The 13698-nt window shown below is 53.1% G+C and overlaps 1 protein-coding gene across 1 annotated transcript; it reads left to right on the top strand.

Moving 5' to 3' along the window:
* The first annotated feature begins 4177 nt into the window (after positions 1 to 4177).
* Positions 4178 to 12884, top strand: LPIN3 (lipin 3). Its single transcript, XM_040079926.2, has 20 exons — positions 4178 to 4387; positions 4720 to 4815; positions 5583 to 5803; positions 6027 to 6131; positions 6534 to 6654; positions 6812 to 7241; positions 7852 to 7948; positions 8068 to 8231; positions 8314 to 8407; positions 8587 to 8656; positions 8746 to 8835; positions 9405 to 9466; positions 9614 to 9718; positions 9912 to 10041; positions 10282 to 10430; positions 10587 to 10673; positions 11590 to 11742; positions 12017 to 12128; positions 12220 to 12323; positions 12430 to 12884. The coding sequence occupies exons 1-20, from the start codon at positions 4196 to 4198 to the stop codon at positions 12539 to 12541; spliced, it is 2694 nt and encodes an 897-aa protein (XP_039935860.1). The 5' UTR covers positions 4178 to 4195; the 3' UTR covers positions 12542 to 12884.
* Positions 12885 to 13698: the final 814 nt, after the last annotated feature.

Below are 13698 nucleotides of genomic sequence, written 5' to 3'. Positions count from 1 at the left end.
TGCATCTCAGTTGACTAAAAAAAAATCTGTCTTGTTATGCAAAGGCTCATTGCAAACATCTGTGGGTTGTGGAGTTCCCAAAAGGGGGAAGACATCTCTCCCGGTTGGAGCAGCTCCTGGGGGAGGATGCACAAGATTTGCAGAGAAACTGAGGGGTGCAGGATTACAAGCACAGGGAGGGATGGATCTGCAAGTCTCACCTTCCAAAAAAGAGGAAAGGGGAGTAAGAGGGAGTAAAAAAAGTAGCTGTCAGGAACCAAGGATGATTTTATGGCATTGCAAAAAATTACCACGGCAATTAAAAGTGCTCTAAGCTTTTTGGAGGAGACAGAAGGAAAGGAGAGGGAAGTAAAAGCCTGGATTTCAGGGAAGAATGCAGAGAGGAACAGCTATCACTCAGAACAGCCATGGCACAGGTGGGGATCTGCTTCAGGGGCATGGGGGCACAAATAAAGGTTGGTGTGTCAGGAACCAGGGGTATGGATTGGTGGGGAAAACCAGCTGGGCAAGGAGCCTTGGAGGTAGGTGATGGGGTCTGTACTTCTGTAGGGTGCCCAAGTGCCAGGAGCTCATCCCTGTGTCCAGAGGGTGGGTGTTTGGAGACACAGCAAGGCTGAGCTGCCCACTTGCTCCTGCTGGCATTTTGTTCCTTTTCCATGTTCATCTGCGGATGCATTCAGCTGGCTGAGGAAAAAATGGTGTCCTGAACCCAAATGTCTTTTGTTGAATGTCCTCTGCAGCATTTTTTACCAGTTACCAGGCACCTGCAGCCCAGATCTGTCCTTGCTTTTGTGTTCCAGCCCTGGGTTTTTTGTCACACCCTCAGGGCTTGCAGAATGTAGCCCCCTGTCCTGGGTGAGATCCACTCCAGTGGCATCAGCAAGCACCAGTCTAAGGACATCACCTGAAGTGTCACACCCGAGGTGTCTTGATGGAAGTTCCATCAGATTCCTTCTCTGCTGGGCAGAAGTGCCCAGTGACCTGGCCATGGCCTGTGGGGTTTGGTGGCAGCTGCCCAGCCTGCAGTCCCAGCCCACCCTCCTCAGAGACCACAGCCATGCTGGGCCACCCATAATAGCTGGTTTTAATCCAACTTCACTGCGGGACAGGACTCTCAGAAGTCTAAACTGCTGGAAAATAAGCTTCATTCCTCAGCAGATTTGTCACAGCCTACAGGAAAGTTCCTGTGTTGGGACTGGGATCTTGTGTCCAGGCCATGCTTGGCACTGGACAGGCACAGGGGGATCTCTGTGCCCCCAACTGCCATCAGCATAGCTGAGGAAAGTGAGGCACTGGGTGCTGACACGACTTGCCTAGGAATGAGTTGTAGCATTTCTGCAAATCAGCCCATCAGCTGGGACCAACAAGCTTTGAATCCTTCCTCTCAGGGACTACAGATGTCCTAAGCAGCCACTGTCCAGCTTTGGCACTTCCCTGCCCTCACAGCACAATGTCAGCTCCATGAGTGATGTGCTGGAGGGTTGCCATCCCTAAAGTGCCGCCACTCAATCCCCATCACTCCAAAATCCAGCAGAGAGGCTGCTGAGGAATCACCAGCACAGAAGCCAGGTGAATGCAGGACAGAGCTCACACCAGCCACAAGTCTGCCCTGCAGTTATAGTGTGGTGGGAGTCAGTGCACTTTTTGGGGGCCACAAAAAACCCTGCCACGTCAGTTTCTGACCTGAGTCCAGCCAGCTATTCCCACATCACTTCCCCACTTCTCTCAGGCTCCCTTAGATCCGGAGAGCATCAATTTTCTTAAAGTGCCTACTTTTATGTGCTTTCCTTTCACCGTGCCCGGTTTTCCCATCCCCACGGTGATGATTCAGGACAGAGGAGCCCCTGGGCTTTGGCCGCCCTTTATGTCTGATTAAGGCTTCACCGTGTCCTTGCAGGACGGTGGGCTGGAGAAGGAAGGCTCTCCCCGGGCACAAGGCAGCTGAGGCCGGGGCTGCTGGAGCAAAGGGGCTGTTGGATGAGCCCCAGGCCAGCCCAGAGCCGCCCCGGCCGGCCCGGCCCTCAGAGGCTCGGGGGCGCAGCCTGGGGCTGCTCGGGAGAGGGGCCCTCCCCCGGCTAGGTGAGAGGAAGGACGCGGCAGGGAGAGGAGGAGCCGAGGGCGAGTGCTGCTGCCGGCAGAGCAACCCCTGGGGTTTGGTTTTGCCCCGAAGTCGAGGAGGTGCTGAGGCCCAGCAGCTGCCCGGGTAATGAGGAAGGTCCTGTTGCTTTGCGGGGTGCAGTGGATGGGAGCACGGATGTGGATGTGGATGTGGATGTGGATGTGGATGTGGATGTGGATGTGGATGTGGATGTGGATGTGGATGTGGATGTGGATGTGGATGTGGGCAGGGTGGACCAGGAGCGAAGCAGACCGGAGTCAGCAAAGCACCTGGTTTATTTTGGGCAGCTCTTTGGCTCTGGAGGTTGATGTGAGCTGTCGGCAGGGGAGGACTGTCCTCTTCATCTTCCACAAGAGCTGCAGGGTGGAGGGTTGCGATCCTGGCTGGTCTGGGGGCTGAGGGCTAGAGTTTATCTTGCCCTGTCTGCCTATTTATGTCCCTCCAGACCATGACCTACCCTTCACCTCCCTAACGGGCCTGCTCCATCCGTGGTGGGGCTGAGGCCTGCCAGGAAAAGCCTCTTTCTCTCCATTCCCTGCCTTCCTCCAGCCGTCTCAGGTGAGGCCCACAGGGAATTAAATTCAGTGAGCTGAAAACTGTACCACAGCCATGCAGTCCCCAGCAATGAGATGCCTGGGGAAGGGGCAGCAGCCCTTGAGGCAAGGGGGGACAGTGGCTCTGCAGAGGGGACATGGCCCTGGCACTTGTTTTGCTGTGTGGCTGCAGTTGTTATGTTAAGCTTTTGCACCCTGCATTCACCATGAAGGTAGTGCTCAGTGCATTGTATCTGGGGATAATTTCCAAGCCCCCGCCACAAATCCTATGGGATTTCTCTGCCCAGGACTTTCCCTATGCACTTTTCAGGTCTGTGTCAGTGTATTTCTCAACTGAAAGCTCATCAGTGCTGCCCAGGGAGCACCAGGGTCAGTCTGTTCATTCCTCGTCTCCAAAACTGCCCTCATGTGCAGAGAGGAGCTGTCTCCCGTTTGCTGCCAGGCCCTGCGGCACAGCAGGGAAGGCAGCTGGAGGGCTGCCCACCCCGGCAGCAATGCCTGGGAAAGCTGGGCTCAGCAGGTTGGTGAGCGGCCCCGTGATGTGGGCCCCGCTCACAGCACAGCTGATGGAGCCACAGAAGCTTCGGGAGCTGGCTAGCACTTCCCTGCTATCATCCTCCAGAGAGGATCTGGGATTTGGGCTTACTCCTGGCTGCCAGGGAGAGGTGGGGGACGGGACATGGAGCAGGAACCATGTCTGCCCACTCAGACTGCCTTCCAGGAGGGATGTCTGGGAATGGCACAGGGCTGAGCTTATGCAAAACAGTTTGGAGAGGCTGGAGACCTGCTGGGGCAGAAGGCTTGTCGCGGGGTACATGCCTGTCATCGTCCCTTTGGGTAAGGAACCAACTCCCTCCAGCCACCCTTTGGGTTGAGTGTGCACTGGGGACTCTGCTGAGAGTCCCTGGGGACACCACACCACCACCTGGCTGTGCTGCCCAGCACAAGAGCTCTGGCTTGAACAGGAGCCATGTCTAGCCAATTCTGCAATGCCTAAGTGGGATGCCTTTCCCTCTGAGTGGGAAATGTTAGGTTTGGACTTTATTCAAAGTGAGTGTGTGGTGTATGGAGCAGCTCAGACTTCCAACCTCTCTGCTGTGAGTTGTTTGGGAATTTCTAAGGACAGTTCAGGACAGGAGGTCTCCTGCCAGGCCAATTCTTGTTTGGATGAGATGTTGATAGCTTGACTGTGCAGTGTTGCTGTGAGGTAGTATTTGCCCTCTCAAGAAGCAAATGTGATGGTGTATCCCAATAGCCAGGGCATCTCTCCTCCAAGCTGGATGCAATAATTCATGCTCTGGCTTCTGTCCTGTTTTCTGGTGCTCCTAGAGGCCCTGGCTGATCTTCATCAAGGCCCTCAGGTGTTTGCCTCAGCTTCTCTAGAGGTTTACCTGTCCCCATGATGGGGCTATGTTGCAGCCATGACATGACTCTCCTACAGTAAACTCATATTGCCTTTTTTTGCTAGAGTTCTCTTCCCCTAACTGGGTCTATTCCTGTCTCTCACTTGCAGTCTCAAACCATGAACTACGTGGGGCAGCTGGCTGAGAGTGTCCTCAGCACGATGAAGGAGCTGTACCAGGATCTGAACCCTGCCACCCTGTCAGGCTGCATTGATGTGGTCGTGGTGAGGCAGCCCGACAACTCCTTCAAGTGCTCCCCATTTCATGTGCGCTTTGGGAAGCTGGGAGTGCTGCGCTCCAAGGAGAAGGTGGTAAGTGGCGCCTGCCCTGGGGCTGCCCTTCCTTTCCAGTGTCTCCAGACCCAGGATTTTCTATAACCCACAGCTTATGGAACTACTTTCTTTGAGGGGAATGGGAACCCAGTGAAAGAGGTGCTTGCCAAGTTTTTCAGGGGATGCCCCAAAATGGAGCCCCTTCATTTCCAGGGAGGAATGTGCTCTCCAGGAAAATTGGGGGAGGTCCCTTGCCTTAAAGGCTGTGTGGCTGTGAGCAACTTCAACCCATCCCCTCCATCTGGAAGTACCCCTGTACTCCAGTGGATGAGGGGGGTTCAGATGGACAGGCTGTTTCTGTTCCTTGCTAGGTTGACATTGAAATCAACGGAGAGCCTGTGGATCTGCACATGAAGCTGGGAGACAATGGAGAGGCCTTCTTTGTTGAGGAGTCAGAGGAGCGTGAGGTTGGTTATGAGGAGATGCTGCATATCTATGTCCCAGTGTGACTACCTGGAAGTGCAGGGTTGAGGTGGAATGACCAGGTTTGGAATGCTGCTCTTCCCCAGAGTGACTCCATTGTCCTGTCTGATGTTTTCTGTGTCTGGAAAGGTTCCTGTTCAAAGGACCTTGCAACCTGTGTGGTGGAGCATCCTGAGGGAGTATTGGACCAAATATCTACATCCCAGACTGGTCTCCATCAATGGGCATGGCTGCTGGCCAGACAGGTGGATATCTTGGAGCTTGGCCCCTTGGGGGATCTTGTGACAGGGATGAGAATGAGACAGATGCTGTGACAGGCTGCCTGCTCCAATGGGAAGTGGGATTAGACTAATTGTGGCTTCCAGAAATCCCGCCAGCTCTTCTCTCAGGCATACTTGGGGTCACTGCTGGCTTGGGCTGGGTTTGGAAGTAGGAAAGGGCTCTGGAGTCAAATCCCATTTGCAGCCTTCACAATTCTGGTCTTGTGGTGCCACCTCCTGCCTGTCTCTCCTTGCCTGTGTTAAAAGATGTCTTTAGCCTGCAGCTGAATCACGCTGATGTTCTTTTATTCACATGTTGTAGGTACAAATCTTTTCCTTTTAGGCCAGGTCACAAAACCACTCCTGAGCTGAGGGCTCAGTGGTATTGGTTGTGCTGTTCCATAGTATGCGCCATAGACAGCAAGGAGTTGCTAGGCTGAAAAAGAGTGTGCTGGAGGGAGCTGATGGGCTCTTCCTCATCCCTCTTCCAGGGCAGCATCCCCTGCTACCTCTGCACATCCCCCATCTGCAAGAGGCGGAGCTCAGATTACGGTGTTCAATCCTCCTGCGGGCCGGAGGCCCCCAGCGCTGGAGTGAACCTGCACCAGAGGAGGCGACGCAAGAGGAGGCCCAGAAAGAAGGTGGCGTTGGACTCGGATTCTGACAGCTATGATGAGACCATAAAGGAGCCATGCAAGCTGCCAGCCCTAAGGTGAGCTGCTTGGTCTGGGCAGAGTGATGCAGCCGTCAAGCATGTGGGTTCATTTGGTGATACCCAGCAGTACTGAAACGGGGGGAAAGTTTTTGCAAATTGGAGCCCAGCCTCCTGTGGAGTAGAAAGCCAGGGGGAATTGTGAAGCTGGATGTTGCCAGTTTCTGGAGAGGAGACTGCCGCTTGAGAGTAGCACAAGTTCCCTCTCTTTCCTCCTTTGCAGTGGTGCAGCAGGTTCATCCTTTGCTGATCTCCTTGAAGAATCTGTGTCATTGCAGCCCCAAGAGATACATCCATACTCCGATGGGGAGCTGCTCGCAGTGGACAGGTAACGGGCAGAGCCAAGGTGTTCTGCTCCACTCTGGTGAGAGCAGGGCACATGCCCCATGGCAGGGAAGGAGGTACGGAGAAGTCACTTGGAGGTGTCAGGAGAGGAGAGTTTTCCTAGCTTGATAGCTCAGATGCCACAAGGGACACTTGTGGCCATGGTCACAGATGTGAGAAGCCTGTGTGCACAAGGCTGTCTGCTGATGAGCTGCTCTGGGCAACTGCTGGCATAGCAGTTGGGCCTCAGCTTCCATAGGTATTGGTCCTTTGGGAGTGACAGTCTTATAGGGTAGAAGTGACTTTATGGGAAGCCAGTGTTACAGGCCCTAAATGTCCTTGCACTGATAGGAGAGCATGGGGCTGTAGTGTAGGTGAAGCCTCACATCACCTTCTCTTCCTGCAGCTTCATGCTGAGCCATCAATCTTCTCCCAAAAGTGATTCTGAACTGGAGATCAAACAACAGGAAAGTTTTGCTCTGGGATATGAATCCCATTTGAAGTGGATCTGGGGAAAGTTCCCTCAGGTGAGTTTCTGCTCTTGCTCTTTTGCTGGGAATGGGTGTCCAAAAGACCTGCAGAAAGTAGAAGAGGCTGTGGCCAGGCATCCTGAGGGAAGTTGTCCTCTGTGGGATGCTTTGGGCAACTTCTCATCCTCAAACCTGTTCTTCTGCTTTCCTTGAGGTGAATAAATTGGTGCAAGTTAAACCAGCCAAGTCCACAAAGATCATTGCTCCTGCAGCAACCACCGTCTCTGCAACACTGGTCCCAGTGGATGAGGCAACCCCTCTTGTTGCCACCTCTGAACGTCCGGGAGGGGATTCAAGCCCAGCGGAACCACAGGGCGTCCCCGGTTCCTTGGCTGTGTCTGTAACTGAGCCAACACTTGCACCCCAGGCGGAGAACACCATCTCCAGGCTGAAGGACATCCTCTGTGCTGTCAGCGCAAAGAGATTTTTGGGGGCCCACTCAGTCCCACAAGAGAAACAGAAGGGAGATGTGAATGTTGTGCCAGAGGTTCAGACAGATGTGGAGCCCCTTGAGGGAGCCACTGCTCCAAGGCAGGCAGGTTCAGAAGGCCCTGAGTCCCAGCTGGAGAGGCAGAGGAGGCAAGGTGAGAGGATGGCTGGTGCTGCTTGAAGTGGTGTTGAGCCTGTGGATGTGTCTGATTTAAATGAGCACCTGGGTTGTTCCTTCAGTGTAATTCCATGTCTTCCAGGTGTGGTGTGTTTGCTTTGCCTTCTCTGTGTGCTACCAACTCCTTTGCTTTGAAGAGACATCCCTTAGGTGTCCACCTTTCAGTGACCACCCAGCTCCCAGGAAGGCTTTTTTGCCTTATGTTCCCTGAAGTCCATCCTTCGATGTCTCTGCTTTTGCATACTTAGAAGATTTCTCAGCTGTACAGGCCATACCTTAATTTCAAGGGTCTGACAGCATCTGGCATGACTTATGTCTTCATCCTGAACTTGCCAAGTCAGGGAGAATCACAGAGAAGCATTTATGTGCCCCCTTTCACAGTGTATGTAAGGATTATTCCAGTGCAGGTATCTTGAGGCACTCCTGTAGCTGTTGACTTACAGCAGCTTTTCCAGGAGGAGATGGCTGCCCTGTTTGTATGGTACATGGATATGATTGAGGAAAATGCTGTTGGCTTGCTCAATAGATGCTGGGGTGATTGGAAAGGTGATTCAGCTAAGCTCTCTCTCTTCTGTCTATGCATTGAGAATCCATCAAAAGTCCTCACTTGGGTCCCAGTGCCATTTACGTGGAAGACCTCTCCAAGCTGGACAGCAAGCCAGTGGCTCTCTGTTTCCGCAGGAGGTATGGGTGCCCCAGCTGGCCAAGCTCAGACATTTTTGAGCAATTCCCCTGGCACAAAGGATGGAGGTATGTTTAAGGCTATTCTCTGGTGTCACCACTGTTTCTTCGCTTGCTGACAGTGACACACAGCAGAGTTTGAGGCCTGTGACAGACTCCAGCAACCCTCTCTGTATCCAGCTGCCATCCAGTTTGCCTGCCAACAGCCCCATGGACTCTGACTCAATGCCTACAGTTGCTCTGTCACTGTGTGGGGGCCTCAGAGGCAACAGGCAGATCTCTAATGGTAGGTAGGAGTGGAGGGGGAATCTGCATCCCTGAAATCCTTTCTATCCTCCAATGGCATGACACAGCCTCTATCCCACCAGAGACGTTCATGGAACACCTGATTTCCTACCAGCAGTTTGCTGAGAATCCAAGGCTCATCAGTGACCCAAACCTGGTGATAATGATCAACAAGAAGTGAGTGGCCTGCTCTTCCTGCTGCTTCATCCCACAATGGACATTTTTGTCCATTTGTCCCTGTGGAGACCCTCCTGTGGGAATGTGACTCCATCCCAGAGCATGATTGTACCAAAGCAGCTATGGGAGCTGGCCATGCTGCAGGATGGTGATGTGCCCATCCATTTTGCTTTTTCCAGGTATTACAACTGGGCAGTGGCTGGTCCCATAGTCCTGGCCCTGCAGGCTTTCCAGAGGAACATTCCTGAGGTCAGTGATACAACACATTTACTGGCTATGATTCTCAGCAGAGCTTGGGCTGAGGGCTGACCTCATCCCATGTTCTGCCGTGTTCACAGAGCATCATTGATGAATTGGTGAAGGAGAAGATGCACAAGAGAAACAGAAGGTGTTGGTTCTGGAGGAGAAGAGAATTCCCAACAGAGGGGGTATGTTTGGAGCAGTGGATTTGACAACCATGTTCCCAGGGGACAGACATCATTCTGCTGACTGGCAGGGGTGGGATCAGGGTCCTGGGGATGGCCTGAGGTTGACTATGAGGACATCCAGGACCTGACGAGGTGACTTCTTAAGGTTGCTACCTATCCCCTTTGGTCTGTTAATGCCTGAACAGCAGAGCAGCACCTGGTAATGCAGTAATGTGGACCTTGTAGTGGTGACACCTTCTGCTATGTGCCCGTCATGCCAGTCCTGGGCACCCGCATGTGCTTGCTGGTCTCCCTACCTCCCCACAGCACCAGGCTGTGCTTCCTCTTCCACCAGCAATGTCCCTGTGAAGGCAGGACTACAGTGATACCTCTTTTGGCATTGCTGTTCCAACTGGAAGAAAAGCAAAGCAGCCTCTGCTCTTGCTCTTAGCTGTGTGCAAGCAGTGCTCAGCAATAACAGAAACATCTCTGTTATCAACACTGTGTTGAGTCCAAATCCAGAACACAGCCTTATACCAGTCGCTGTGAAGAAAATGAACCCAAACCAGTACATCTCTCTCTGCCTGCAGCAGCAGCCAAGTCCAGGGAAAGCCAGAGTGGGAACATGGTGGCGTGACCGTGCTCAGCAGAGGTGAGTGCCCTCCTCTAGATCATCTTCAGGAGTCTGGATACTCCTGGTCTCTTCTCCTATATGACTAATTATTCCTAAGTTGGCCTGATAAAAGAGGGTAGAAAGCTTTTTAAAGACTCTGGCTGACCTCTTCCCTTCTTTATGTAGGCAGGAGAAAAAAGAGTCATCCAGTGACAATGAGCCCCAGCACCTTGGGGACATGTTGGCAATGGATACCCCTGCTCAGAAACCTCTGCCAACCTACAAGAAAGGGTAAGCCAGTGTGGGAATGCTGCAGCCCGACCCTGCTCAGCAGAGGTGAGAGCCTCCCTCCCAGGTCACCTTCAGGACTCTGTATGCTCCTGGTCTCTTCTCCTACGTCACAAGTTATTCCCAAGTTTGCCTAACAAAAGAGGGTAAAAAGCTTTGTTAGGACTCTGGGTGACCCCTTCCCTTCTTTGTGTAGGCAGGAGGAAAAGGAGCCATCTAGTGACAATCAGTTCCTCCACCCTGGGGACACGTTGGCAATGGAAGCCTCTGCTCAGAAACCTCTGCCAACCTATAAGAAATCCCTGCGGCTCTCCTCTGAACAAATTGTATGTACTTATTCCTCCATCTTCACTGTCCATGTATGTAGGGGTGAGACAACCCTTAAACAGGGATTTCTCTACTCATGACCTCGTGTTTTCATAGGACTTCCAAATATTTTGCCTTATTGGCCACCCTGTAGAGTCTTGGGATCACTGGCCTGGCTGGGTGGCAGTCTGGCCTCTGGCAAGCCTTGGAGTGGTGTGAATTGGTGCTGGTGTAACACTTTTGCTGCCCCTCTGCCCTAGGGAAAGTTGAATCTGCAGGATGGCCCCAACGAGGTGGCATTCAGCGTGACGACTCAGTACCAGGGCACATGCCGCTGTGAGGCCACCATCTTCCTGTGGAACTGGAACGAAAAAGTGGTGATCTCAGACATTGATGGCACCATCACCAAGTAAAAGGCCTTTCTCCCACCCCAAAATCCTCGTTTTCCCCTGTTAGGAAGTCTCCTTGAAAGGCTTGCATAAGCAGGCAGAAGGGAGCACAACCTTCATTGGGGTGGGGGTGGATACTCACCACATTGGATGACACTAACCCAGACTCCTTTCAGATCAGATGCTCTTGGACAGATCCTGCCACAACTGGGTAAAGATTGGACTCACCGTGGGATTGTTAAGCTCTTCCACAAAATTCACCTGTAGGTATTGGATCAGCTGAGGCCAAGGGGAAGTGGGAAACTGATGGAGCCAGTCAGGGCTTTTTACTCACTGATGCAGGCCCAGATAGCTGCACTGTCTGCTGTCAGTGGTGGCTGATGCTGGCTGCGCTGCCTACATGATGTTGAGGGGTGTAAGCAGAGGTTCCCCTGGGAGCAAATGCTGGCATTACCTTCCCTGGAAGGAGTGTGTGTCAGTGGAGGCTTTGCTGAGGAAATACAGCTGAGCAGTAGAGGAGACAAGACCACCGAAGGTCACACCTGAGAGTGGTGGCACGGATGCCCCCAGCACGGCAGTGCTGGTACCTCTCTGTGTACCCAGCGATCCTTCTCACAGTCCAGGGGACACCTGCGAGGGGTGACACCAGCAGTGAGTCCCTGCGGAGCCTCTAGCTTGGTCCCTGGCCTCTGTGGCCACTGAGAGGCACTGTGGGCCCGTGGATGACTCGTTCTGGCCCCAGCGAGGGATGCATTTCCTGGGATTGCAGGGACTGGATCGGCACCTCGGCTGTCTCTGGCCACCCAGTACCACTTCTGCCAAGCTGTCTGAGCTGTCCCCTGCCTGGGCGTTAGCAAGGCTTGGCTACATCTCTCCACGATTGACAGGCAGTGCTGTGGGATGGCAGTGCTGTGTGAGGGTGCTGAGCAGCAATGGGTGCTGTGCAGCTGCGCTAGGTGGGTGTGTGGTTGCTGGGACGAGCATGGAGGGTGGTGCCCCCCAAAGTGAGGCAGGTGGGGATTGGGCTTAGTCTGGCTTTCCAGATCAGGGATTCTTGCTCTTTGTGGAACCACCTTGCTTACTGGAGTAAGATATGGTCTTAGGCCAGGTACTTGGCTCAGAGTAAGAGAAAGCTTTGCCCAGGCCACAGCTCAGAGGGGCTTCCTGTGTTCTCTCTAGGAATGGCTACAAGTTCCTCTACTGCTCAGCCAGGGCTATTGGCATGGCCGACATCACCAAAGGCTACCTCAAATGGGTCAATGAGCAAGGCTGTGGCCTCCCCATGGGCCCAATGCTGCTTTCCCCCAGTAGCCTCTTATCTGCCTTCCACAGGTACTGTCTTTCCCTGCGCTTCCTCTATCCCTGGCACAGCATCCCCTTCCCCAGATTGACCCCGAGGGATGTCCTGGCCTTAAACTGCTCTGCCCTCCTTGGTGCGCAATGCCTTTCGTGGGAGGCAGCGAGGGAGCTGTCCGACCTTGCTGGAGCTTCACAGTGAAGCTTCTGATGCACTGAAACACAAATCACTTCCCTGAGCCCCAGATAGGTTTGGTGCCCACAGTCTTGGCCAGCTCATGCTGCTGTGACTGTGACTCTTGTGCTGCAGGGAGGTGATTGAGAAGAAGCCAGAGGTGTTTAAGGTCACCTGCTTGACAGACATCCGAAAACTGTTTGCTACAAAGAGCCCCTTCTACGCGGGCTTTGGGAACAGGCCCAATGTGAGTGGGTCTCCAGGTGTGCAGGGAGGGCTGAGGCTGGGTGGTGGTGCCTTCCTGCAGTTCTCATGCTGTGCTGGCTGTCCTTGGGCAGGATGTCTATGCTTACAAGCAAGTGGGGCTGCCAGAGAGCCGCATATTCACAGTAAACCCCAAGGGAGAGCTGATCCAGGAGCTCACAAAGGACCAAAAGTCAACGTAAGCAAAGTGTTTACTCCTCAGCATCTTTGGGATGAGGCAGCTTTGATGCAGAGAAGCATCAAACAAACACCCAATGACCCCAATATAACTTCTTACCCCATAGATACGAGCGGCTGTTGGAGCTGGTGGAGGTCTTCTTCCCTCCTGTGGGACAGAGGAGGAGCGCTGCTCCGGGGTTCCCAGACTGCAGCCACTTTACCTACTCCACAGCCTGATGGTGACTTGGATGGCTTACCCTGACCCATCCCAGTGGAGACCTGACCCAGAGCTCTCCTGCATGTTCTTTGCCGGGAATAAATGCTCCATGTGCACCTCATCCTCCCTGTTGACTGCTTGGGCATTTTGCATTTGTAATAAGAGGTCAGAACACCCCTTGGAAGCCAAGGGGTGTAAGAGGGAGCTCTGACTCTACAAAAACTGCAGTAGCTAAATTCAAATTCCTGAAAGCTGTGTCTCTTCTGGTGTTTGTAGCTCCTCTAAAGCCTGGCTCTTTTTTAAAGGTTCTGGTTGTTCCCTGTTGTATTTATTGATGAGCTCCTGACATAGCTATTACTACCTCTGATATGACCAGTGTTCCAAACAGTCCAGCTACTTGCAGTTTGGTAGCTGAAACTGCCCATCAGCTTGTAAAGGTTGCTGGAAAATGCTGGAGTTTTGAGTGTTCTGAACTAAAAGCAATAATAAATAGTGCCTTAATCCAGGCTGCCTCTTGTCTGCTCTAGCCCTGTGCATAGAAGTGGGAGTCAGACTCCAAGTCCTTTCTAAAATGTGATTTGACTTATTCTGCTCAAGCATCCTACCATGGGTCCTGGAGGTGATGGGACCAGCTTCTAGAAAATGGCTTTTATTCCTACTTTTTTTTTTTTAAAATTACTATGTTTAGCTAAGGTAGCAAAATTAATTAAAAACAGAAAACAAATCCAGGCTTACTCTGTATGTACATAGGGTTGAATGGACAGGAAACCTTGCAAAAGCCAGCGGCCCCTGTGCTGAGGCTCACTCTGGGCTGGCTCCAGCCCCTCGAGGTTCCCGGGAGCAGGGGTTGCCCGCAGCCCAGCGCACCCTCGGTAGCACTGGGGACACCCAGGGAAGAGCCCTGGGTGAGGCTCTGCAGGACCATGCAGGCTCAGCCCTGCTCCCTCATGGGATCCCAAGAGCCGCTGGGATCTGCCTCTGTGTTTACCATGTGTGTCCAGAGCAACTGCAAGGAGAGTGTGACCTGTCAGTGGGACCCCTCTGTGCACAAGTAGGCCCAGGGAGACCATGCCAACAGCCCCAGGGACCGACAACCCTGCAAATGCTCCCTGCGCCCAAAGCAAATGTAAGTAGATCTGGGGCATGAAAAATAAAGATTGTTTATTTACAGAAGAGC

Source organism: Hirundo rustica, chromosome 16, assembly GCF_015227805.2.
Source record: "Hirundo rustica isolate bHirRus1 chromosome 16, bHirRus1.pri.v3, whole genome shotgun sequence".
In the NCBI taxonomy this organism is placed as follows: domain Eukaryota; kingdom Metazoa; phylum Chordata; class Aves; order Passeriformes; family Hirundinidae; genus Hirundo; species Hirundo rustica.
This window is presented reverse-complemented; position numbering and strand designations above follow the sequence as displayed.

What these genes read in the sequence shown, in the direction of transcription:
- LPIN3 (XM_040079926.2), top strand. Translation starts at nt 4,196, where the DNA reads ATGAACTACGTGGGGCAGCTGGCTGAGAGTGTCCTCAGCACGATGAAG. An exon ending in TGCAAGCTGCCAGCCCTAAG is followed by an intron (nt 5,804 to 6,026) that starts GTGAGCTGCTTG and finishes CCTCCTTTGCAG; the next exon opens with TGGTGCAGCAGGTTCATCCT. An exon ending in CGTGACCGTGCTCAGCAGAG is followed by an intron (nt 9,467 to 9,613) that starts GTGAGTGCCCTC and finishes TTCTTTATGTAG; the next exon opens with GCAGGAGAAAAAAGAGTCAT.